The following is a 23,890-nucleotide window of genomic DNA, read 5'->3' as shown; positions in this document are numbered from 1 at the left end:
GCTCTGGAAGTTCTGAGAAAAGACTGGGTTCTGCCCACCGGGTCTGGTTCTGTGCCTGTTGTATGATGGGCAAGGGCAAGAAGACTTCATAGTGGGCACAGCCTTGGCTCCCACTGGTTAGCAGCTGGGTGAATGGAGGATACGGACCATGGCTCACATTTGAGCCAGAACCAAGTGTTCAGAGGCAATGCAGAGCCCCGGGGGGAAGGGTCTCCCTGTGTCAGCTGTCCTTGCCCTTACCCCTTGTCCTTAATACTTCTGCTTGTCCTTCCTGCTTCTCCTCTCCTCCTACCAGGCTATCCTACACCCGGACACCAACGAGAAGATCTTCATGCCTTTCAGAATGTCAGGTGAGCTTCCAAGACCCTCCTGGCTTTGCCCAGCAGAGGTGTGGCTGTGACAGAGCTAGGGGTGGCCATGTTTCTGACATTATATGAATTTTCCTTCGAAGATTTGAAAAAACATGTACTCACCCCAGAAAGGGTGCTGATGGCATTCCAAAGAAACAGCCCACTCAAATCTCTTGGTGAGCCATCAGGTTTATTAGGATCACGTAAAGGAGCATCCAACATAGGGGGCATTTCCAGAGAAGGACATGGCCTCTCACATATACAGCCACACTCTCACCCACATGTTTACGTTAGCTCAACCATGTTAGATCGGGCACACACCTGTCTTTCTTTTCCACTTGTGGTTGGGGTAGAGCTGTGGCCTCTGCATTGGGTCTTGGCCTCCACCAGGTCACAAACCCCTCCCTAATTGCAGCATTGTGCCCCTGGCTGAGGGGAAACCCTGGCTTCTATAAGTTCTATCTGACCCCTTGCAGCACACTCTTTCTCCCTGTCCTAGGCCATAGCATCTAGACTGACTCACTGTCCTCTGACCTTGTTGTTAACTAACCTTCCTTCCTGGGCAGACATGTACAGTCTGTGCTCACAACTCTTGAGTATATAGACAAAGCAGGAGTCCTGTTCTGTGGAGCCATGCACAGGGGTGGTGAGATTCTCCACCCAGAAAGTCCCTAACTGGCAGCCTCTAGAGAGCTACTTTGTGTGCTTTACACTTGGATCACAGGGTACATTTGTTCAGGCTGAAATGGGGCCCTTTCCCTGTCTCTGAAAATATGGATTTTGCCCCAAGTCACTGCACAGGCATGTATTTACACCAGTGCAGAGGGACGTATTCACACCAGCACAGAGAGATGTATTCACACCAGCGCAGAGGGGTGTATTCACACCAGTGAAGAGGGATGTATTCACACCAGTGCAGAGGGTTGTATTCACACCATCACAGAGGAATGTATTCACACCCGTGCAAAGGGGTATATTCACACCAGTGCAGAGGGTGTGTGTTCACACCAGTGCAGAGGGTGTGTGTTCACACCATCGCAGAGGAATGTATTCACACCAGTGCAGAGGGGATGTATTCACACCATCTCAGAGGAATGTATTCACACCAGCACAGAGGGTTGTATTCACACCATTGCAGAGGAATGTATTCACACCAGTACAGAGGGATGTATTCACACCAGTACTCTGCCATTTCTTTCTAGCCATTTTTACCCACTCTGATTCAGGAGACTGGTGTGAAGGGCTACTGTTTGCTGCCTTGGAAAGGCTTCCACCTGGCTGGGAAAGGAGACTTCAATCAGTTGAGAATGCCCTGCTTCAGAAAGCCTGACTTCCTAGAGACTAAGCCAAGACATGGCAATATGATGCCGTTTTGTGAACTGGGTCACTGGCTGCCAGGAGCCCTGGCTTTGCTGTGAAGGGCTTAGGCAGCAAAGGTTCTAAACACATAGGACCTAAAGATGGAGCTACTCACATCCCGTTCCTGGCATGGCAGGCCCACATCCAGCTTGGCTTCTTTTATATTTCTGGACCTTTCTGAAGCAGGCATTCCTTTCAGCCCCCTTATTCCAACCCCCAAACTTGGCCTTGTCCCCAGAGGGAGGCGCAGGAGAGCTGTGGCACCAGCTCTTAGAGCCGTGTTTGCTCAGGATGTGAACCTGGGTTCTCCATACAACTCAGGTAAGTATGGCCCCTGGTGCCTGCCCATCAGTGACTGTCTAGCATAAGTCAGAGGCTAAGGATAGGAGGCTGCCCACTCGCCGCAGTGTGGAAGCCTTGCACACAGGCTAGGAGGGGGCTGAACATCACCCAGCGCTCTCCTGCTTTCCCAGGTTGGGAACACCAGAGCTTTTAAATGTTTTTTTTTGTTTGTTTGTTTGTTTGTTTGGTTTTTTTTTGTTGTTGTTTTTAAAGGCTAAAGAAGGAAGACACTCAGGGTTCCTTGGGAGATAAAACCATAGAGATTGGGGGACGAGGCGGCGGGGGGGGGGGCAGTGAATATTGTGCCTCAGAGAGGAAATAGTTCATAGGACCCCTGATGACCACCAGCCTCTGGATTCTGGAGGGAGCCCGAGTCGTCTGGCTACTGGGGAACAGAGAGGGGTAGGAGAGTCCGGGGGACAGTGAGCCCTCTGCTTTAGGAAGAGCTGAGTCAAGGGAAGGCTGTAGTGTCTCTCTATAATTGTGCTGGGCTTCTTCATCAGGGCCCCGGGGCAGACCAAGCCCCAGAAGCTTCTGGATATCTCACGAGACCCAGAAGGTTCACGGGACCTGACTTTTTCTCTCCCCACCCACAGGTTACATTCCTTTCGGGACGCCAATTGTAAGTCTTACCTGCAAAGGATTTTCTTTTCCAAAATGAAATTTCAAATGTCTAACAGCATCATTATTCATAAATACTCGGCAGGGGATCTAGTTGACTGTCCTGGTGGGGCACTGCTGGGAGAAAGGGCAGGCGCACTCTTTGGGCATGCGCAGTCTTCTTTCCCTTGCTGTCCAGCTCTGCACCCAAGGAGTCTGACTTCTGCCAGCGCAGGGAAGCTCCTTAGACACTCATATTGGAGACTTGGAGCTTTCTAAAGAAGCCGGAGAAGTAGGAAGATAAGGGCACCTTGTGGAAATTGAAGTTGCAAATTAATTCAGACAGGGTTTCTGTGTTCTTTTTGTTTGGTTTTGGAGTCGGGTTTAGCCCTGCTCATGATTTCTTTCCTGTGTTAAGTATTCTGTGTTATGAATATGGATTAAGTCTGAAAAACAGTGTTGAATGAGAAAATAGTAGCACAGTAGTAATACTCGCTGATGTCATTTATATCATGTTTAAAAATGTGCAAAGTGATAGTATATATAGTGTCCGGGTGTATGCTCTGTGTACGTGTGAGAGCAGCCCTGGGAGTGACAAGCAGGACTCACTCAGTGTACCTTCCGCTTCGGGTGGAGAAGAGGTGGAACTGCGCAGGAAATCGGTGCTACGGATCCTGCTGGTTCCTACACAGAAGGCAACATTCCCACGATTCTTTGAGGAAGTGAAAAGCACAAACCACGAAGTGCGTGTCGCGTTACCCTCTAGACTTCTGTGTGTGCTTAAAAGACTTCATCTTATGCATTTGCACTTTTAACTTTGAAAGTTGTTTGTTTCCCCCATATTTCCTTCTTCAAACTCAACCCTTCCCGTTATGCTCAGGATCAAGCTTAAAGCCCTGTGCACACAGCTTCATTCCTGTGGAGCCGCGTCCAAGGGTGGTGGTGGGGGAGTCTGCTTTGTTTTGGTTCTTTTTTTTTTTTTTGGAGACATTTTCTTTGTGTGGTCCTGATCCTCCTGCCTCAGCCTCCCAAGTGCTGAGATTACAGGTGTATACCATTACACTTGGCTTAAAGTAAATGATCTATGTATCAATTCTTGTTTTTTTGAGATAAGGTCCTATGTAGCCCAGGCTAACCTTTATAATGTAGTTGAGGTCAACTTTGAACCTGTGAACCTCCTGCCTCCACCTCCTGGGATTACAAATGTGCACCAGTGTAGTCACTTTAAGTGACTCTCGGGAAGGAACGCTAAGCCCTTGTATGCCAGCACTCAACCACCCAGGCTGTATTCCCACACGCTATGAGCCCGGCTTTCCGTTTTTTTTCCCGGCTTGTTAATTTATACTTTGTTGTTGTTGTTCCTTGGTTTATATTAGGGCGATGGTTTTCCTGGTACCTAGTTGGTCCTTTGGAAAGGAACCCTCCTAATTCTGGTGATGACCACACACACTCACAATTTTATAGCACAGATATGTTGCATTCTGAATATAAGCATCATCAATATCAAGAATAAAATAGTAAATATGAGTCCCCACCCCAGGAAGGAGTTAGGCATACGGTTTGTTTACCCCGGTCCTTTTTCATTTTCCGAGTAACTGTTATTACGGGTGCTCGGAGGCTCGGCAACAGAGACTCTCGTGAAAGAAAGGTTTTTAAGATTGTGTTTCCCTTAACAATTGCTTCACAGAGGACTCTGAATAAAATTGGGGACACAAAGGTGGAAAAGATGAACTGTGCCCTTGATGAACCTTTGTCTGATGGGATGAACTAAGGAGCTGAGATTTTGGCCCTGTGTCACCAAGGCTGCCTCTAACCTTTACCTCAGACACCTGGCAATTGTTTTTGGAGTTGATTGAACTCTTATCCATCTCAAATGCCCTGACTGTTTGGCTTGTGTTTGGCGAATGCTCTTTTGAGTAGCATCTGGATTATCCACTGTCAGCATCTCTGCTTTGCAGGGAATGACTTTTTCCCCTTTCAGGCATAAACAATGTATTTGGCTAAAATGTGTTTTCTTTTGTAAGTAAATTTTTCCCATTTCTTTGGGAATCATTTGACATGTTTTTTTTTTTTCTTATCTTTGGAGTTCAAAAATATCTTTAGGATTAAAGGGAAAAAGATGTATATTTTATACAAGAAATATATGAATATGTTCTTTGGGATTCAAAAATACCACCAAGAGTTTTTTTTTTTTTATAAAGAATATTTTAATGCTGGGCACGGTAGCACATATCTGTAATCCCAGCATTTTGGAGATGGGGACGGGAGGATCAGAAGTTTAGGGCAGCATCGGCTAAGATATATGAACCTTTGACTAAGAATTATTAAAATTCAGAAAGAAAATATTTATATAATCAATATATAAAACGTCTTCTTAGCTTTGAATTCAAACAACAGAAACAGAACCGCAAGTCCTTAGGGTGTACTTCAGATCCACACAGTGAGACACTTTTCAAAAAGAAAATGAAATAGAAGGGGGCTGGGGATTTAGCTCAGTGGTAGAGTGCTTACCTAGGAAGCGCAAGGCCCTGGGTTCGGTCCCCAGCTCCAAAAAAAAAAAGAACCAAAAAAAAAAAAAAAAAGAAAGAAAATGAAATAGAAGAAGGAAAAGGGGAAGGGAGGGAGGGAGAAAGGAAGGAAGGAAGGAAGGAAGGAAGGAAGGAAGGAAGGATGGTCTTAGTTGGTAGAGTGCCCATCAGAATAGCCTGGCCAGTTAGCTGAAGATGACCTTGAATTTCTGATCTTCCTGCCTTTGACTCCAGAGCTCTGAAATCAGAGGCGTGCATTGCCACACCTGGTTCACGTGTTTCTGGGGATGGAATCCAGGCTTTGCGTATGCTGGTCAAATACCCTACTAACTGAGCTACATTTCTGGCCTGTTATTCTTTAAGCAAGTATTTTTATTGCTTTTGGGGGTGGGCACCCATGGCACACAGATGGAGTAATTCTCTCCTTCCATCAGGTGAACGCCAATGCTCACACTCAGGCCCTGGGTCTTGGTGGCAAGTGCCTTTATGCCCTGAGCCTGCAGTTTTTACTTTTTGTCTTGATTGCTCGTTCTTTCCTTCTAATGAAAGTATTTAAACTGTGTTTGACTTTAGAAGATACTGGAGCCGTGCATTTTCTTATATATAGATACATAATGTAGCCCTATGTCATTGTTTTCAAATAAGTTGGAAATTATTTGAATCCTCCTTAGTTGGGATTTTAAAAAAGATTTCTTTTTAATTGTGTGCATGTGTGTGTGTGCATGTGTGTGTGTGTGTGTGTGTGTGTGTGTGTGCGCGCGTGCACACATGTGTCTGGGTGGCTACAGAGGCCAGAGGTGTCAGAGGGGTTAGACATCCCTGTAGCTGGGGTCACAGGTGATCGGTAGCCACCTAATGTGATGATAGGAATTGAACTGACTCCTCTGAAGAGCAGAGTGTGCTCTCTACTGCGGAACCATATCTCCAGCACCAGGACTTATTTTCTTTTTAATTATATTTTTGTGTATGGGTTTGCACATGTGTGTGCAAATGCCAGAAGAGGGCATGGGCTCTCCTGGAGCTAGTTACAGAAGTCTGTGAACTGCTGATGTGAGTGCTGGGAAGTAAACTTAGGTCCTCTGCAAGAGCAGCGTCTGCTCTCTACTGCTGACCCCCCTCCAGCCCCTTGGCTGAGATTAAGCGACTCCCTTTTAAACACTGTTAATTTATTGTTATTATAGCTTAATCTTATTTTCAGAGAGCATGACCTCTGTAATTCTGTCATTTAAAACTTACTGCGCCTGGGTTTTTTGTTGTGGTGGTGGTGGTGGTGGGAGTGGTGTAACTGTTGTCAGCTATGTGTGGGGTCATCTGCATGCTGTAGAAAATTCAGAGTAATCATGGCTTTAACTACAGTATTTCTTTTGAATGTCAAAGTTCGAATGTGGTTAGAACTGCCCGAGGTCGTCAGGAACCTGGTCTTCTTTGTCACCATTCGTTGTCAGCGATTGTCTCTGTTGTCCATGTCACCTCACAGCTCGCGTTGTAGCTGCTGGAACTATCCTGTCATATGCACTGTCAGTCACACGCACATTGCAGAGAGGATAAGAGGGAAGAGTGAAATATCCCCCAACTGAGTCATCTGTCTCCAAGGAGTCTTCTTGGGAGTCCCATACAACAGTGGCATTTCATGGAGAATTAAGCTCTTAAATAGTTGATTCTCAATCACACAGAGATTTTTATGAATGAGAAAGAAGGGTAGGATAGTTAATAGGTAGTCACATCAGAGTCTGCCAGAGTCCTTTTTATGTTTGCACATGATTCTCAGTGTGTGTGCATATGAGTGTGTGTGTGTGTGTAGGTCAGAAGACAACCTCAAGTGTTGTTCCTCGGATGCTATCATCTTGTTTTTGACACAGGGTCCCTCACTGGCCCGGCAATCACCAAGTAGGCTAGGCTGGCTAACAAGCCCCAGGAATCCTGTTTCCAATTCCCCTGTGCTGAGATAAGCATGTGTCACAGCACACCCCAAGCCCCACTTCCTTTTAAAGTGGGTTCTGGTAGGATTGAACCCAGGTCCTCATGCTTGTGAGGCAAGCACTTCACTGACTGAGCCATCTCTTCCACTCTGAAATAATAATTTTTATAAACATTTACATTGATACATCATTTGTCAATATTATCAAACCAGAGACCTGGGTGTCTGAGCTGGTCACAAGCTCATGACCCACTGGGTGAGCAGGTGGACCCACTGGGTGAGCAGGTAGATTTTTAGCAGAGTCAGTGACTGCTCTCAGTCAGAACAAATCAACAAAGCTGAGCGTGTAGCTCTGTTTCGTTGTTGTGGTTTTGTATGTTTTAAGACTGGGTTTAACCATAGAATGCTACTGAGGTGCTTCGCTCACACCCCAGACAAACCCACTGTTGCAGGGAGCTGCAGCCCTGTTGGTGTCCAGGCTCGGGATGCTGATCTCCTTGGCTGTGAGCTGTGCATGTGTGAAAGCAGATGTGCAGAATGGCCCAGTCCTCAGAGCCCGTGAACAAGAATCTCTGAGTTAGCATACACAGTGTGGAGACAGCACACCTCAGAGCAGCAGCGTGGTCTCTCCACAGAGGCAAAACAGGAAGCATGCTGAGACATGGTGTCCCAGTAGGTGGCTCAGCGGCTGACCTGATTCTGAGTCCCAGAGAGTCATGTCCTAAGATTCAGAGCACTGGGTCAGAGGTGAGTCTCCAGTTGAGCCTGTAGATATGGTGAAACCAAGGCCATCCATCCCTTTGCTCGGCAAGCAGCGTGCAGTTTTCAGGTCCCACTCTTGACTCCCGCCACCACCGGATTAAAACCTCACTTTATAAGGAAGGAACATAACTGTTCTCCAGCACTCACAGCCTGGCTCCCCTGAGCCACAGTAGCCCCTCTAATGCCCTGCTATTGTCTGACATCCCTGAACATTCCTTCGTTAGCGGTCCCAAAGGGGCTGGAAGGTTCCAGTCCATACCTTCATAAAGCCCCTGGTCAGAGCAAGTAAGAAATATACTCGCCTAGAAGCCACTGAAAATGCTTACCGAAATAGAAACGAGGGTGCCAGCGAATGTGCGAGGAACTGGGCCCCTGAGTGACGAAGGGAAGGGGCGAGGAAGGCTGGCAGGTGCCTCAGCTGAGAAGTTTCTAGATGTACATCCAAGCAGCCTCCTGCCTACATGAGCATCCCTGCTCGACCCCATACCCTCCCGCTCACCCCGAGAGTAACCTCACTCCTACCCCAGGGCTCGGAGGGACGAGCTGGTTCTCTCACAGGCACTGGTGCCAGTTTAGTCAGCAGATTTCACAGATCCACTGGCACCCGTGTTGGGGCTTATTTTAAGCTTAACATTTAAAGATGGGAACTTTCCCCCACTTTTCATGTGTGGCAAAAAGATCCCAATTTATACAGGAGCGAGGATGCTAAGCCAGTGTGTCCAGGCCACTTCTGCGGCTGCTGTGGCCCAGTCTCCATCCTCTCAGGGTCCTCCGAGAGGCCCCCACCATGAGGGTGTCTCCTCCAGTCAATACCTCTTTCCTTAGCCCCCCTCTGTAGTATGGAACACTGTCCTTCCCATGAGCCCACAGTAGAAGGGGCAGGACTCCCTGCCTTGGGGTCTGTTCAACTCTTCTGCCTGTGTCCTGCATGCCTTACATGCCTGGAGCTCAGTGCCTCATGGACCTAAGGCTCCCTGGGTACATTTGTACCTCCCTTCTCAGCTCTGTACTTCTGTCCAGTCTGGAAGTTTCAAATCTCAGAAGGATGAAGGAAACAGACCATGAGCCCCTAGTCTGTGGGTCTGATGCCTTGTTTGCTTGGACAATCTCAGATGTAACTAAGCCTGTCCTAAGCTCACTAAGTAACTGAGGATCCTTAAACTTCTGATTCTTCTGCTCCACCACCCAAGTGCAGTGTGTATTGGCACACAGGGTTCATACAGTGCTGCACATGGAACCCAGAGCTCTGTGCAAGCTGGACAAGCACTATACCAGCTAAACCACCTTCCTGGCCACAGATTCCCTGCGACATTATAGGCCTGGGTTACACAGTCTGAGCTTTCTCTTATTGCTCTGCATGTTCCCATGAGTAGAGAAACCCCAAGACTCAGAAGGTACTCATGAGGCCACTGCATCTCTACTGTATGGGAGACGTAAAGGGTTTGTATCAGGGTTTGTCTATGTCTCAGGGCTTTACTGGCGTGCTGAGTCCTTGTTAATGCAAACTGCTCTCTCCCGTCTCCCAATCCTCATTCCAGCTCCTCACTGCCCACTGCCAGTGTCACCAAACAACCATTTTGGCCCCATCTGTACCATGTAAGAGGTGTCAGTCCAGTTAAAGCTAGACACCACCAACCAGGGTTAGTCTTGACAAAAGCTACTTCTGGAGGTACCCGCAGCCTTTAAACCTGTGGGTCATGACACCTTTGGGCATCAAACAACCCTTTCACAGGGGTCGCCTAAGTGCATTGGAAAGCATAGATATTTACATTACGATTCATAACAGTAGCAAAATCATAGCAGTTATGAAGTAGCAATGAAGATGTTATGGTAGGGGGTCACTGCCATCCGAGGAACTGTATGAAAGGGTCACAGTGGAAGGTTGAGAGCCACTGCCGTATAGAGCAGTGGCGCCCTGATACACCAAAGTGATACTTTTCAGATCATTAGCCATATAATCAGAAGATGGAGGCAAAGCACAAGAACAAAACGTAGCAAGTTGGGTGCCCTAGCTACGGCATGGGGGCAGTAAGGAAGGGAAGGTGACGAAGTCAGGCACCGCACTTAGGAGGGTTGTTCATGCCTCTGGCTGCTCCCCTCCAAGGCTGAAGGCAGTTCTGAGCCGGCTGAGGTGAGGAAGGTGAGGGTGATGGGAATCTGCAAAGAAACTGAACCTCGACCTGATTGGAGAGCCAAGTGATGGGATGGGCGCTGAGCTAAGTGGCGGTGGGGTGGGGGGAGGTCAAGGATAGTCATTCCTATTGTTTTCTTATTAATTGGGACAATTTGGTGGTACCTTGTGGTGAAGCTCAAAAATGTTTCACCCCCAATAGTTAGATCTTGTGTGTGTGTGTGTGTGTGTGTGTGTGTGTGTGTGTGTGTATGTGTGTGTGTGTGTGTGTGTGTGTGTGTGTGTGTGCGCGCATACATGTGCTGGTGTACAGACGTGTTTGGAGGCCAGAGGTCGACATAGCTGTCTTTCTTGTTTTCCACCTTCCTCTGAGACAGTGTCTCTCCCTGAACCTGGAGCTCAGCAGCTGTCTACACTGGCAGGCCATCGGGCCCCCAGACTCCTCCTGTCTCCTTCTCTATGATGGGACGACAAGCACAAGCTGATGCATCTGACGTTTATTTAGTGCTGGGGGTCAAACTCAGGTCCTCATGCTTGTGTAGTGAGCCATTTACTGACAGAGCATCTCCCTAGTGCCCCCTATTTGTTTATTCCTGTTTTATGTGTGTTTTACCTGTGTGTATATGCATGCACCCCCTATGGAAGTCCAAAGAGGGCATCAGAGCCCTTATACCTGGAGTTACAGGTAGTCGTGAGCTGAAGGCAGGTCTTCTGCAAGAACAAGTGTGCTTAACCACTGAGACATCTCTCCAGCCCCCCATACACACACACACACACACACACACACACAAACACACACACACACGTGCATACACGTGTGTGTGTGTATATATAGTATATAAAAATATATATGTGTATGTGCACATATATACATATGTATGTATATATGTATGTATGTATGTATATGTTATGAGCACTATGCAAAGTCCTCATTCTGGGAATAACGTGGGAAAGAGCAAGGCTTAGGGGCTGCTCAGGTCCCTCTGAGGTCAGTTATTGGGGCCTTGCCTGGCCTGTCTTCTCCTCCAACCCCCACTTCAGCAGCTCAGGTAACACTCCTGGCCAGAAGACTGGGATGTTCAAGGTGTTGCTTTTCCAGATTAGGACTTGTCTGAGCTGAGGGGATGGCTCACTGGCTAGCAGCCAGCCCTGGCTGCTTGTTCAGGGAACCTGAGTTCACTTCCCATTATCCACACTGGTCAGCTCACGGCTGCCTTTAACTCAATCTCCAGGGGGATCCAAAGCCTTTATTTAGATCTAGCCTCTGTGGGCACCTGAACTCATGTGCACACACCTACACACATACACATAAATACAAATGCAAATAAGTCTTTAAAAAAATTGTCAGCCAGCCAATGGTAGTGCATGCATTTAATCCCAGCACTTGGGAGGCAGAAGGCAGGTGGATCTCTATAAGTTCGAGGCCAACTTGATCTGTAGAGTTCCAAGAGAGCTATGGCTACACAGGGAACCCTGTCTTGAAAAACCAAATCAAACCAAACAAAAACAACCAACCAAACAAACAAAAAACAAAACAAAAACCCAGAAAAACGTATCTATCTACAGCAGTTAGGACACTGGAGGAGAGAGGAACAAAGGTGTGGGTTCCCTTTTGAACCATCTTGCAGGTGGGAGCTAGTGACCCATTCTCTACACTGTCCTTAGAGTAGCACAAATGGTCCCTCTTCAGCCCCAAAGCCCAGGGGGGTGGGGTGCTGAGCAGGGCTGCTTGGGAGCCAACGGTGTGAGTGAAGGAGGAGATGTGTCACAGTACCAGCGTCAACACAGCTCTGCATGAGATGTCCTTAGAGCCCTTTGTGAAGACTGCCAAGGTGCCAAGGCCCAGACACCCACACTCCGCACACATTCTTAGGGACTCTTAGTTAGCTGGGGTCAACCTCTGGAAGAGCTTCTGACCCTTGTATATCTATGATCTGCTGAGTCTAGCTGACCTCTGCTCCTTTCAGCCTCCAGAGGCTTGTACATGTATGTGCACACACATGAACACACCCTCGAATACATACTCACACAAAGATTTATGTTTTAAGACGATGCTCAATTGTAAGGTGCAGGCTGTGAGGCTCGAAGAAAGCGTGTGTGTGTGTGTGTGTGTGTGTGTGTGTGTGTGTGTGTGTGTGTGCACAGGCAAGACTAAAAGAGAAACCAGACTGGAGGAGGGTACAACACCACTACCTGACATCCGTGAACGTGTGCCAGACACTGAGCCAGATTCTGTCTGTGCTGCTCTGAGAGATGTGGCTCCTGAGAGATGCCAGGGTGGTCCTTTATTTAACAGGTGAAGATAGGGAGGGAAGGACTTAAGGAACTTAACCTGGGTCAGTCTTGGCCCTAGAGACTGATGATCACTGGATCCACAGCAGGGCACATGATGGGAGGTGCAGAGAGATGAGCAGAGAGGACAGCCACCAGAGGGCTGGAGCTGCAGAGGGGACTCCAGCCACTGCATGAACTATAAATGCAAAGATGGGATGTGTGATTTGGCCAAGGTCCTGCAGCGCGGGAGGTGGGGGCGGGAAGCAAGCCTGGCTGTTGGCTCCCATCCCCTCCACTTCCATTTTGCCTGGTCCCCATGCATTCTGGGCACTCTCCGCCATGTGTGGCCGTGCCTGCCGCGTTTCCCTCTTAGAAGAGGTGTGATCCACTGGCATCAGCCGGGTGGACTGGCTCCCTCTCTCCATCTCTTCCTTCCCTTCCCCTGCCATGTTCTGGAAAGGGCAGCAGGAGGGAATGTGGGCAGGTTGCACTGGAGATATACATCTGAGAGCTGAAGGGAACATTTATTTTTAATGTAGACTGAAAAAGAAAAGGAAGTTATAAAACGCCTGCTCCTGCTCCTGGGACTATACAGATGGTGCAGTGCTTTGCCTAATAGGGAATGAGGCTGGCACCATGTGCTCCGGGCCCCTCCTGGCCACAGGGACCCAGCAGGCTCTGGTGTCCCTGCTCTTCTGTCCTTACCCTCTCTAGATTGTCTTTTGTCCATTTCTGGGACATTCTTCTCAGTCAGGCCAGTGACTCTGTAGTCCTCAGCTGCCTGGCTCCTGCCACACGTACACAGACACACGCAGACATGCATGCACTCACACACACACACATCTCCCTTAACAGAAGTCGACTTCTTTTTGCCAGTAGCTAAGCCTGCCTTTCCTCAAGTCCTGTTTGAATGTTAGAGTCTATCAGCCTTGCTCACTCCCAAGTCCCTCTTTGACCTGTCTAGTTTTTCCTGTCTTGTCTGGTCTTTGTGTTTTGTGGTTAGGAGGTGTTTTGATTAATTTTCTTTTCGCTGTGGCAAAACTTCTGTATAAACCTAATTTAAGGAAAGAAGGATTTGTTTTGGCTCATTGTTTGAGGACACTGCCCCTCACAGTGAGAGGTCACAGCCACGAGGGAGGTGGCCACGTTACCCCCACTTCCCAGGAGGCACACATGAGCACAGATGCTCAGCTAATGCTCTACTTTTTATTCAGTTCAGGGCTCCAGCCCATGGGGTAGGGCTGCCTACCCACAGGGAGGGTCTCCCCACCTCAGTTAAATCTTTGCAGGATCTATCATGAAACCCCCTGAGGTGTGTGTCATCCTGAATTCCATCAGTCAAGTTGACAATGAACTATCACAGACACCGTTTAAGCCCACTCCCAACCCCTGCTGTTGCCAGAAGTCCTAGAGCACACTGCATCCACTATAACCCACCCACCCTCTAGAGTGGTAACTGAACCCCCTCTTCCGTTGTGCTCACTGAGGCAAGCTGGAGGAGCACCCTGAAATCAGACTCAGAGAGCCAAGCTGAAGATTGAGAGTCCCGGCTCTTGAATTTTCAGGCTTGGATAGATTCCCCACACATCTCAAAGCCTCAAATTAGAAGGTCGTCTCTAGTTTATAGGGTCCTCATTATCCCAACAGTTATGGTAAGTGACACACGCTTGTCAAGATCAGTCAACAAGATGATGAAAAGCGTGGAGAAGTCTCAGTGGTTTGAGGCACTGCCATGGACACCAGGTCTGTCAGGAAGGCAGCAAGGGTCATCCAACACAGTCAGACTCTTGTTAGTCAGAGTCATATATGCACTGGGAGTATGTCTGACATAGGCTAGGTGCAAGTATATTTAGGGCTATGGATTGTTCGAGGTTATGTGTCATTTTCAAAGAAGGCATTCTATGGGATAAAATGATACCCAAATAAGGTCAGTGAAGGGAAGATGGTGAGGCTAGGAATGAGCACAGAACAGTGTGGGTCTGTACCATGAGAGCTGTGGGCAGAGGAAGCTGGCATAACACTGTGTATGTGTGGAGGTCTGAGAACAACTTTGAAGAGTCAGAGAGTGGCTTCTAGGGATGGAAGTCAGGTTGTCAGGCTTGGATGGCCAACACTTTACCCACTGAGCCATCTTATTGACCCTGGCCTAAGCCTCTTACTGGTCAAACACAGGTAAATGGCCCAGGGTCGGCAAGACAATGCAAAGCACTTGCTGGGACATGCAATCTCTGATTTAGAAACCAGGAAGTGTTCCTGAGGTAATTCAGTGAAAGGTCACCACAATTCAAAGTGCAGGGACCATGCTGGACAGCAAGAACCTGGTGACCCACAGAGTCCCAGGTAATGAATGGTATCTGAGGACATTCTTGGTGGCTTAAGCACCATCCAGGAAGTTGGGATTTGGGGGTAGGTGTATATTGCATAGTTTACAATATGATGTAAAAACCATGGGGAGGAGAGGGGCAGGCTGCGAGACCAGAACACTTGCGAATGGTCAGTATGAATGGCTCCAGTTTCTAAGAGGTAGTGTTCATGTGCTTGTGTGTAAATATGCAATACTCACACCCTTCCCTCAGTCACTATAGGTTCAGTTTCTCTTTGTTCTGTTCAGAGTTTCAAGAAGGAAAAGTGCCTGGGTTCCTTGGGAGCCTTCACTAAATAGACACCTAATAGAGGACGGGGTTACCTCTCCAGATAATTGAAACCTGAGAATAGACTTTAAAACTGAGCTGGGGGAGCATTGGCTAAATCTGCAAATGACTGCTGTATGAACATGAGGACCAGAGTTCGAATCCGCAGAACCCATGGAACAATCCTGGCGCAGCGGCGTGTGCCTGTAACCCTAGCACGGTGGAGGAGGAGTGTGGAGACAGGTGGCTCCCTGAAGCATGTTGGCCAGCCAGAGCTTCAGTCTCAGTGAGAGCCTGCCTCAAGCATAAAGGTGGCAGGGCTGGAGAGGTGGCCCAGTGGTTAAGCACCTTGGCTGCTCTTACGGAGGACTAGGGTGAGGCTGGAGAGGGATGGCCTAGTGGTTAAGTACATTGGCTGCTCTTGCAGAAGACTTGTGTTAGGTTACTGCCACATGGTACCTTTTCTGGTATCCCTAGACACTGAACATAAGTACTCCACATACATACATATAGGCAAAACACCCATACATGTACGTTAAAAGTGAGTAATGAATACAGATGGAGGTTGATTGAGGAATGTATTCTACCATCTCCCTCGGTCTCCACACACACACACACACACACACACACACACACACACACACACACACACATATCCCATACACAGACCCAGACACAACACACACTGGGGTGGGGTGTATGGAACTGAGCTAGGCTCCCCAGGGTCAATCCTTTTCCTTATAGCATGGAAAGGTCCAACTCCAGAAGGAATCAAGAATCCAAGAACAAGGCTAGAGCTGCAGTTGAGGCCCAAGGTCTCCTGACTGGATTTCAGTTCATTGTCTTAAATGGCCACTGCACAAAAGAATCAAGTCTGGAAGAAAAAAAAATCCTTTGCGTAGCCCCGTTGGAGCTGAGGAATGGCTTGACGTTCTGTAATTTTATTCAAACTGATATGGGCCAATAAATATAAATGTGCGTGTGTGCTCACTGTTTTAAAACATTTTAATGTTTAAAACATGATTTACTAATGCTGCTAAGGATGTCTAGAATTTGATTTACTGCATAGTATTGAATGTTTATACTTGTTCCTTGCGGAAATTCTTGCCAAAGAGCCATTTTATCTACAGGAATAATAAATAAGTCAATATGTGGATGGCTGTGCACATTTTCCCCATATGTAGCTGTACTTGGTGGATGTTGTTTTGCACACAAACACTCTAAAGGTAAACTTAAGAGTCTCACACAAGTCCTTGATGCCCAAGTGTCAAGATCAGCCAGGCACGGCGGTGCATGCGGTCAGCAGGGAATGTGTGAAGTAGAGGCAGGAGGATCATGGATTCAAGATCATCCTCAACTACCTAGGAAGGTCATGGCCAGCCTATGCTGTGTTAGATTCAGTCTCAGAACAGAGCAGAGGGGCCAGGGAGCGGAGTCAGTGGGTAAAGCACATGCCACACAAGCCTGATGACCCGTGTTCAGATCCTCCAGTCTGGATCCACAGAACCCATGTGAAAAAGCTGGAGACCGCAGTGTGCATCTATAACCTAACCATTCCCATAGTGTGCTGGGAAGTGGAGGCAGGAGAATAGCCCAGGGCTCATGGGCTAGTTGGCCTGGAGTATGCAATGCTGGGACAGAGACAAGAGGGACCCCACCTCAAGAAAAGATGGAAAGTGAGAATTGACTCCTAAATGTTGTCCTCTGATCTCCAGTGCATGAGCTTGGTGTCTGTGTCAGACACGGTCAGTTAGTCACACAGACAGACAGACAGACAGACAGACACACACACACACACACACACACACACACATACACACACACAATTAGGGCTGGAGATGCGTGTAGACCAGTGCTTGCTTAGCATACACAAAACCCTGGGCTCAGTCCTCAGCACCTGTCTTAGTTAGGAGGAGACACCATGACCAAGGCAACTCTTATAAAGGACAACATTTAACTGGGGCTGTCTTACAGGGTCAGAGGTTCAGTCCATTATCATCATGGCAGGAAACATGGCAGTGTCCAGGCAGACATACTGCAAGAGAAGGAGCTGACATCTTGATCCAAAGGCAGCCAGGAGGAGGCTCTCCTTTGTAGGCAGCCAGGAGGAGGCTCTCCTGCACTGGGTGGAACTTGAGCCCAGGAGCCCTCAAAGCCTGCCTGTACAGTGACACACTTTCTCCAACAAGGCCACACCTATTCCACAAGGCAATGTCTCTTAACAGTGCCACTTCCCTTGGGCTAAGTGCATCCAAATCACCACACCACCCAAACACCGCTCTGTTTCCTGCAGTCCCAGCACTTGGGAGGGAGACACAGGACAGGGAGTTCAAGATGGTCCCAGCCACACAGCAAGCTCAAGGCCATACTAGGACACAAAAGACTGTTTTTAAAAGTGTGTGTGTGTGTGTGTGTGTGTGTGTGTGTGTGTGTGTGTGCGTGTGTGTATGTGTGTGTGTGCGTGTGTGTATGTGTGTGTGTAGATTGCTTATCGCAGTGGTTCTCACCTATGGGTTGTATGACCCCCTTTGGGGACTGAATGGCCCTTTCCCAGGGGTTCCCCTAAGACCATCAGGAAACACAGAGATTTACATTACCATTCACAACAGTGGCAAAATTACAGTTATGAAGTATCAACAAAACAATTTTATAGTTGGGGCCACCACAACATGAGGAACTGTATTAAAGGGTTACAGCATTAGGAAGGCTGAGAACTACTGGCGTAGTGGTTAAGAGCACTTGTTCCTTTGCCAGAGGACCTCAGTTCGGTTCCCAGCACTCACATCAGGCAATTCACAAACTCCTATTAACTTCATCTCTGGGGCATCCAATGCCCTCTTCTGGCCTCCATGAGTAGAAACGCATGCACATAAATAAATAATAAAGTATTTTTTAAAGGTAGCCAGCAAGTCTAGATTCCAGGTGCTATTTGGGTTTGAGGCATAATGGGTGTAAAGCCATACTCAGTGTATCTGTTTTTCCATTTACTCACTCGATATGTTAGCTTCCCATGTTGTAACAAAACACAATGCAAAGAAGAAGCCATTTGGCTTATGGTTTCAGAGGCTTCAGTCCATGGTCACTTGGTTCTGCTGCTTCTAGTCCTGTAAGAGGCAGAGCCCTGTGACAGGGAGCTTGTCCATAGTGAACAAAGCAGCTCTCCCCATAGTGGACAGGAGACAGAGCACATGCATGAGGAGAAATGCCTAAAGACAGGACATGCCTGCTTCCTCCATCAGGGCTGTGCCTCCTAAGAACTCAGGGATGAGCTTCATAGTGCTCTCGCCTACTAAGCCTTTAGCAGTGACCCCAGGGGACAGTCTAACTCCCATGCAAACCACTGCTTATTAAAGTCCCATGTCCCAGTCATTCAACCATAACTGTCAGCTTTCTTTTGATGAAGGCTTAGTGAAGATGCATTTCCAAAACTTCTATGCATGAGTCCCTTGGAGGACTTCGAGATTATTTAATTCTCACAAATATCCTAGAAGAAAAGTGTTCAGTCTACCTGAGGAGACAGGGTTCCTTTTGTTTGCTTGCTTGTTTTTGCTGCTCTCTCCAATTATGGAGATAGATAAAATCCATTGTTAGGAAGAAGGCAGAAGTTGTAAGACTATGAGAAGGTGGTCTGGAGTTACTTTCATAAAAATCCATAGCTAATTCTACTAACTACAGATGCATAGTGCGTGCATGCATGTGTGCGTGCGTGCATACATGAGTGCGTGCAAGTGTGTTGGTTAGACAGCTATGTTTTTCTGCATGGTAATGTAATTCTGCACTTCAATTGTCTCACATCTCACTGTGGCCATCACTGTGTATCAGCATAGCAGACCACCCAGTCTCCATACGGTTCAATTTCCCCCTTGCCCATGTCTTACACTTTTGCTTTGTGTAGCACAGGGTGGTGCTGCACATCTGTGATCCCACTTGCAAGTAGCTGTGACAGGCATGGTGCAATTCACCTGTAATCCCAGCACTCCCGAGGCTGAGGTGGGAGGTTTGCTATGGTTTCCAATCAGCCTGGGCTACATAGTGCATTGCAGGTCAGCCTGGATATAGTGAGACTCTGTCTCAAAGCAACAACAACAAAAAGAACTGGGCATCTCTTGCCTTCTTCAACCTCCCCCTCTCACTTTCCTAGGTCGTGGGACTTCTCTTGCCTAACCAGACCCTGGCATCCACTGTCTTCTGGCAGGTAAGAGTCTGTGCAGCAGGCTCCTGAGGGTGCGCGTGCACACACACACACACACTCACACACACACACATACACACACACACACACACACACACACACACACACATACACACACCCTGGTATGGAACTCTCCCCCTGCTTCATTCAGACCCTTAGGTCACATGCTCCTATCCCCTAGCACTTACCCATAGACTGCCAAAACCTTGATTCTGCTGAAAGGCCTTCAACACCTCACTGTGATGCCAGCCATTTTGTGTCCCTTTAACCTTCAGATGGAGGTGACGCAGAGCCAGGTACCCTCACCTGGAACATGATGGCCTGTGAGTGGCAACTCAGTCTGTCCATTGGTTGCTTGACCCATGGTCAGTGACCAGAGGCCTATAGCCTCTTTCTGATAATAGCTTCCTCTAAGTCTAGTCTTGCTAACCAGCAAGAAACACTTGTTGGTTCTGACAGAGCTTCTGGCAGGTGAAGAGGGGTCAAATCAAGGAGGCTGCGTAGGGGGTGAGTTCTTCTACCTTCTGGATTCTTCTGGGACAGCTCAGATCTTGCATCCAAGTGATATCTGCATCTTGAGTACCGTATCCCCAAGCTCACCCAGAAGTCACCTCATTGTCCCATCTCTGTGTACCTACAGAGCAGTTTCCCATGACTTCCAGCAGGAGTGGGGGTGGGTGTTCCATGGAGATGACCCTATTTCCCTCATTCTCTCCTTGTTGCCTTCAGTGGCTGAACCAGAGCCATAACGCCTGTGTCAACTATGCAAACCGCAATGCTACTAAGGTGAGTGTCGCTGCCCTCTGCTCATGGCAAGTTTAGGTGGGAGTGGCCTGGCCATTCTCCCTGACAAGCCATGCCAAGCACTCTGACATTGGTGCCAAGTACTGCCTTCTTTGGGTACTTTCTTATGCTGCCATCCCTACAGGAAGGCAGCACTCAGCTTGCTTGGCATGGGTCAGCAGAAGCCTCTGGGCAGGGCCCTGCAAGAGGCAGGTAAAATAAATATCTATAGGAGTGGACTCTGCTGGCTTCCTGTCCAGAGAAGCTGGTGCACTCAGATATTGGATCGGGAAGGTCATCCTGAGAACTGAGCTCCCCTAAGCTTACCCAGAAGCCAGCTCAGTGTCCCCAGCTCCTAGGTGACTGATCACACAAGCTGATCTGTGACAAGGCCACCTTTCCTTCTGGTCCACTCTCATATCCAGAGGAATCTGGGTTCCCCTCCGAGGGGTTGTTCTTAATATTTTCCAACAGTGGCAACGAGGGCAGAGTTAGGAGCTGGCCTTTGCAGTAGGAATTTGAAGGACCAGAGACTCTTAGGATACCCCTTCATCTGACTCTGCATAGCTGGACTCTCTGGCGTTTTTACTTAGATGGCTCCATCAGTTGTTTCTTGTAACCTTATAACCAGCTCTCTCCAAACTGCAATTGTAGGAGAGATGTGTTCTTCAGTTTTTCTTTCTTTCTTTTTTTTCATGTTGGGACTTGAGATCTTTTGTTCTGTGGAACTACTGGACAACAGTAACACAATGAAGCCCCCTGAGTCCTGGGCCCAGGGGGCTGTAACAGCCAGCTAGACTGTAGCTGGTGAGACAGTGCTATCCCACACAGACAGTGTGCCAGGATGAAACACCTGCTTACAACGCAGCCTTCCTAAATGATACCCTGAACGTAAAGGACCCGTGTGGGGCCCTGCTGTTTCCCACCTCCAGCCAGCAGTGTCTGCTCAGATCTTCTTAGAACAGGACAAAAGTAAAGAGGCCCAGCTATACCAGCCCGTGCCTTGTACAGTCTTCTTTAAAGGCGGCTGAGGGAGGCCTGCCCCTTTGACTTCCCAAGGGAGTGCCTCTTGCTGGCCAGAGCAGAACATGGCAGCTTTCTGCCTGTCTACCTTTCTGTCTGTCTTCCAGCCTTCACCTGCATCCAAGTTCATCCAGGGCTACTTGGGAGCTGTCATCAGTGCTGTCTCCATTGCTGTGAGTAACTCCTACCCTGCTCCAGGGCAGGCCAGCCTGTGGGGGATGAGTCTGCAAGGAGATGCCCAGATGGTTTTCTAGACAGAGAAGAGGCTCTGACAGAAGAACAAATATTGGTATTCCGGGGCGTTGGGGAGGATGGAGGTATGGAGTCCAGGGCAGGGAGGGGCAGGCATTTGTCCCTGTCTGTCCCTGCACCCTCTAGAGCAGCTTTGTTCTTTGTCTCCCCGGGGCAGTATTTTCCTCAGAGGAGCCTCTGGTGCACAGTCTACAGCTGTCTACTGTGTAGACAATTCACTGCTTCTAAACTTCCTGGATGCAGACTTACGAATTTCCTCTCCCTAAGTGATCTGGGGGTCCTTGGACACAACCATCTGCAGCTTGGTGTTCCATGAGGAAAGACTGTGTGTGCGGTTTTCTTGGTCTTGGCTCTTAGAGAAGGCAGTTGGCTTCCGGTGGAAGTTGTGATAGAACTGCCTCTGTGTAGTCTTTTCAGGCTTGGTTGGAGGGTCACAAGGCTAGCCTCCCCGGAAGGCTCTTCAAGCTGAGCCTTTGCAGTCCTGCAAGAATAAAGCTGGAATTTGTTACTAGAATTTGCACATCGCCTGAATAAAAATGGGACTGATGGTTCTCAGATGGGGGCAGCAACAGACAGCAGAGAGTGGTATGGGCTGCAGCCAGAGTAAAGAATCAGGCCCCTGAGACCTCGTGTGGTTTCCACTCCACCTGGAGTGTGTGGCACTTTCTGGATCTCCGATGGAGTGGCTTCCTACAACCAACTCCTGAGGGTAAAGCGCCTTTCACAACCGTTGTCTCTGTCACTAGTAACACAAATGCATTAACTGTTAGGGGAAGGAAGAGCACACCTCAGGGCTGGAATGCAGCTCAGCTGGGAGAGGGTTTGTCCAGCGTGCACAAAGCTCTGGCTTTAATCCCCAGCACCACATAAAATAGGTCGTGGTGGGCCATACCTGTACCCAGCACTTAGGGTGGAGGAAGGAGGATCAGAAGCTCCAAGTGAAAAGGTATATGGTGAGTTTGAGGTTGGCCTGGGCTACATGGGACCCTGTCTCTAAAAAACAAAACAAACAAACAAACAAACGAAAAAGAAAACCAAAAAACAATGGCTTGATAGTCAAAAGCATTGACTGCTCTTCCATAGGACCTGGGTTTGGTTCCCAGTGCCCATGTGGTGGCTCACAATTATCTATAACTCCAGTTCCAGGGGATCTGACGCCCTCTTCTGGCCTCTGCAGGTACCACATATACATAGTACACATGTGCAGGCAACACACACACACACACACCATTTTCAAAAAATTTGAGAAGAAAGAAAACTCAACACAATGAAAGAATTCACATGTCCGAATCTTTCGATAACACCCCGTCCGTATCTCTTTGTCACAGCAGTCGTTGTACACACTGTGATAAGCCTTTCATCCGACCCAGTCATCGCTGTTGCTGTTCCTCTGAAGTAGAGCTTCGGGGCTGTCCTCAAGCAGCCCCTTTTATTTTACTCGCACGTAGACCACGCCACCTCCAAGTGAAAGTGGGGCATCCCGTTTTGTGCCTGGGATCCTGTTCATTCCCTGAATGCCTTGCTGCCAGTTAGAAGCCATATGCAGCCAGACCTGTATAGACGGCTCGCTGTGGAGAAACTGCCAATCTGCCCCGTAGACTCGCAACCCTGAATGGAACTTGGCTTGGGAGTCAGATAAATTGGGGCAGCCTGACTCTGCTGGGCTGAGGTCTGGGCTCCTGAGAGGGGAGAGGGCTCCCTCGCCACCCTCCTCCTCTGTAAAGCAAGAGGAGTTTAGAGCCCCCCACCCCCGGCTCAGCTGCTTCAACAGCCTCTCCCTTCTTCCAGATGCTCTGATGATGTAGGAGAACCTGGGAGGAGGGGGCAGCACACAGAAGGGTTTGAGTGAAGAGGTCACGGCCCTGGTACCTTCCCACTGAACATGTGGTTCAGGAATTCAACTTATGAAAACTCTGGCCTCTCTGACTCCCACCCCAACACTTTCCAGGCAGGTACCTCACTCCGACTGGTTGGCGGAGGAACACAGAACCCAGCAGTTTCTTGGAACCTGGGGCTTGCACTGTGGAGACACCTTCTGCCTCCTCTTCTTTGCTTGGTTCCAGATCCTCCCAGAGGAGACTTTCCTTGACCTAAGTCCCAGAAAATTCTTGTTCTTCCCACACCTCGTCCTCTCATTGTCCCCAGTTGGATTACAAGTTAGCTAGGGACAGGCATCTGTCTCGTACCCCACAGAGGGAACCATAGAGCCCTGTGCCATAAATACCTATTAATTAGGCTGCTGATTGATCGCTGGCCTTGAGAGGCCCCTCCTGTCCTCTCCGGGAGCCTGAGCCTTAGCAGAGGCATGCCCTTCTGCCTGCCGACTTCATACAGCGAGGGGCAGATGGAGTGGAGTTCCTGACTTGGAAAATCGGCAGCTTGCTTTCTTCTCTTTTGTGTGTATAAATCACAAAACTGCCAACCACAGAGGCTTGATTTTATTTCCCTCTCCCTTGTTCTGTGGAACCCCAGGCCCTGCGGCCTCATTAACTGATTTCGGCTTCAATTAGAGACAAATCCCCTCCCAGGGCGAGCCTGTTAGGAGCAGATGACCTGCAAACAAGTGTCACGGCCCCAGTGGTTGGCCCAGTTCTGGCATTAATTAAAACGAGTCCCTACAAGCAGGTGGTTAGATGGCGCCTGACGGGCTGAGAGCCGGTCCCACAGACTAAGCTGAGCTGAGGTGCAGCCTCCTCTGTGGGGTCTGCAGGGCCCTGTCTCTCTTTCAGAAGAACCCTTGGCCTTG

General features: G+C 48.6%; 1 protein-coding gene and 1 long non-coding RNA gene across 8 annotated transcripts in view; one reads left to right on the top strand and one right to left on the bottom strand.

Annotated features, from left to right (window-relative positions):
* Positions 1-23,890, top strand: part of Sfxn5 (sideroflexin 5) — a 119,635-nt gene that overhangs the window by 43,670 nt on the left and 52,075 nt on the right. For 4 of the 7 annotated variants that reach the window (XR_015685321.1, XM_087656189.1, XM_087656186.1 and 1 more), the window contains 5 exon segments: positions 296-350; positions 2,648-2,673; positions 19,036-19,089; positions 19,816-19,872; positions 21,000-21,065. Coding sequence is in view for 6 of the 7 variants with exons in the window: in XM_087656189.1 (XP_087512315.1) it covers positions 296-350; positions 2,648-2,673; positions 19,036-19,089; positions 19,816-19,872; positions 21,000-21,065 (258 nt within the window). In the remaining variant the exon portion in view is untranslated. 7 annotated transcript variants of the gene reach the window in all.
* Positions 12,165-21,625, bottom strand: LOC147994936 (uncharacterized). The gene is made up of 2 exons (XR_015686730.1): positions 19,275-21,625; positions 12,165-12,775 (listed from the first exon to the last, which is right to left on the bottom strand). It is a non-coding gene; the product is annotated as an uncharacterized LOC147994936 (long non-coding RNA).

Source organism: Rattus norvegicus, chromosome 4 (genome assembly GCF_021556685.1).
Source record: "Rattus norvegicus strain SHRSP/BbbUtx chromosome 4, alternate assembly SHRSP_T2T, whole genome shotgun sequence".
Taxonomy (NCBI): Eukaryota; Metazoa; Chordata; class Mammalia; order Rodentia; family Muridae; genus Rattus; species Rattus norvegicus.
This window is presented reverse-complemented; position numbering and strand designations above follow the sequence as displayed.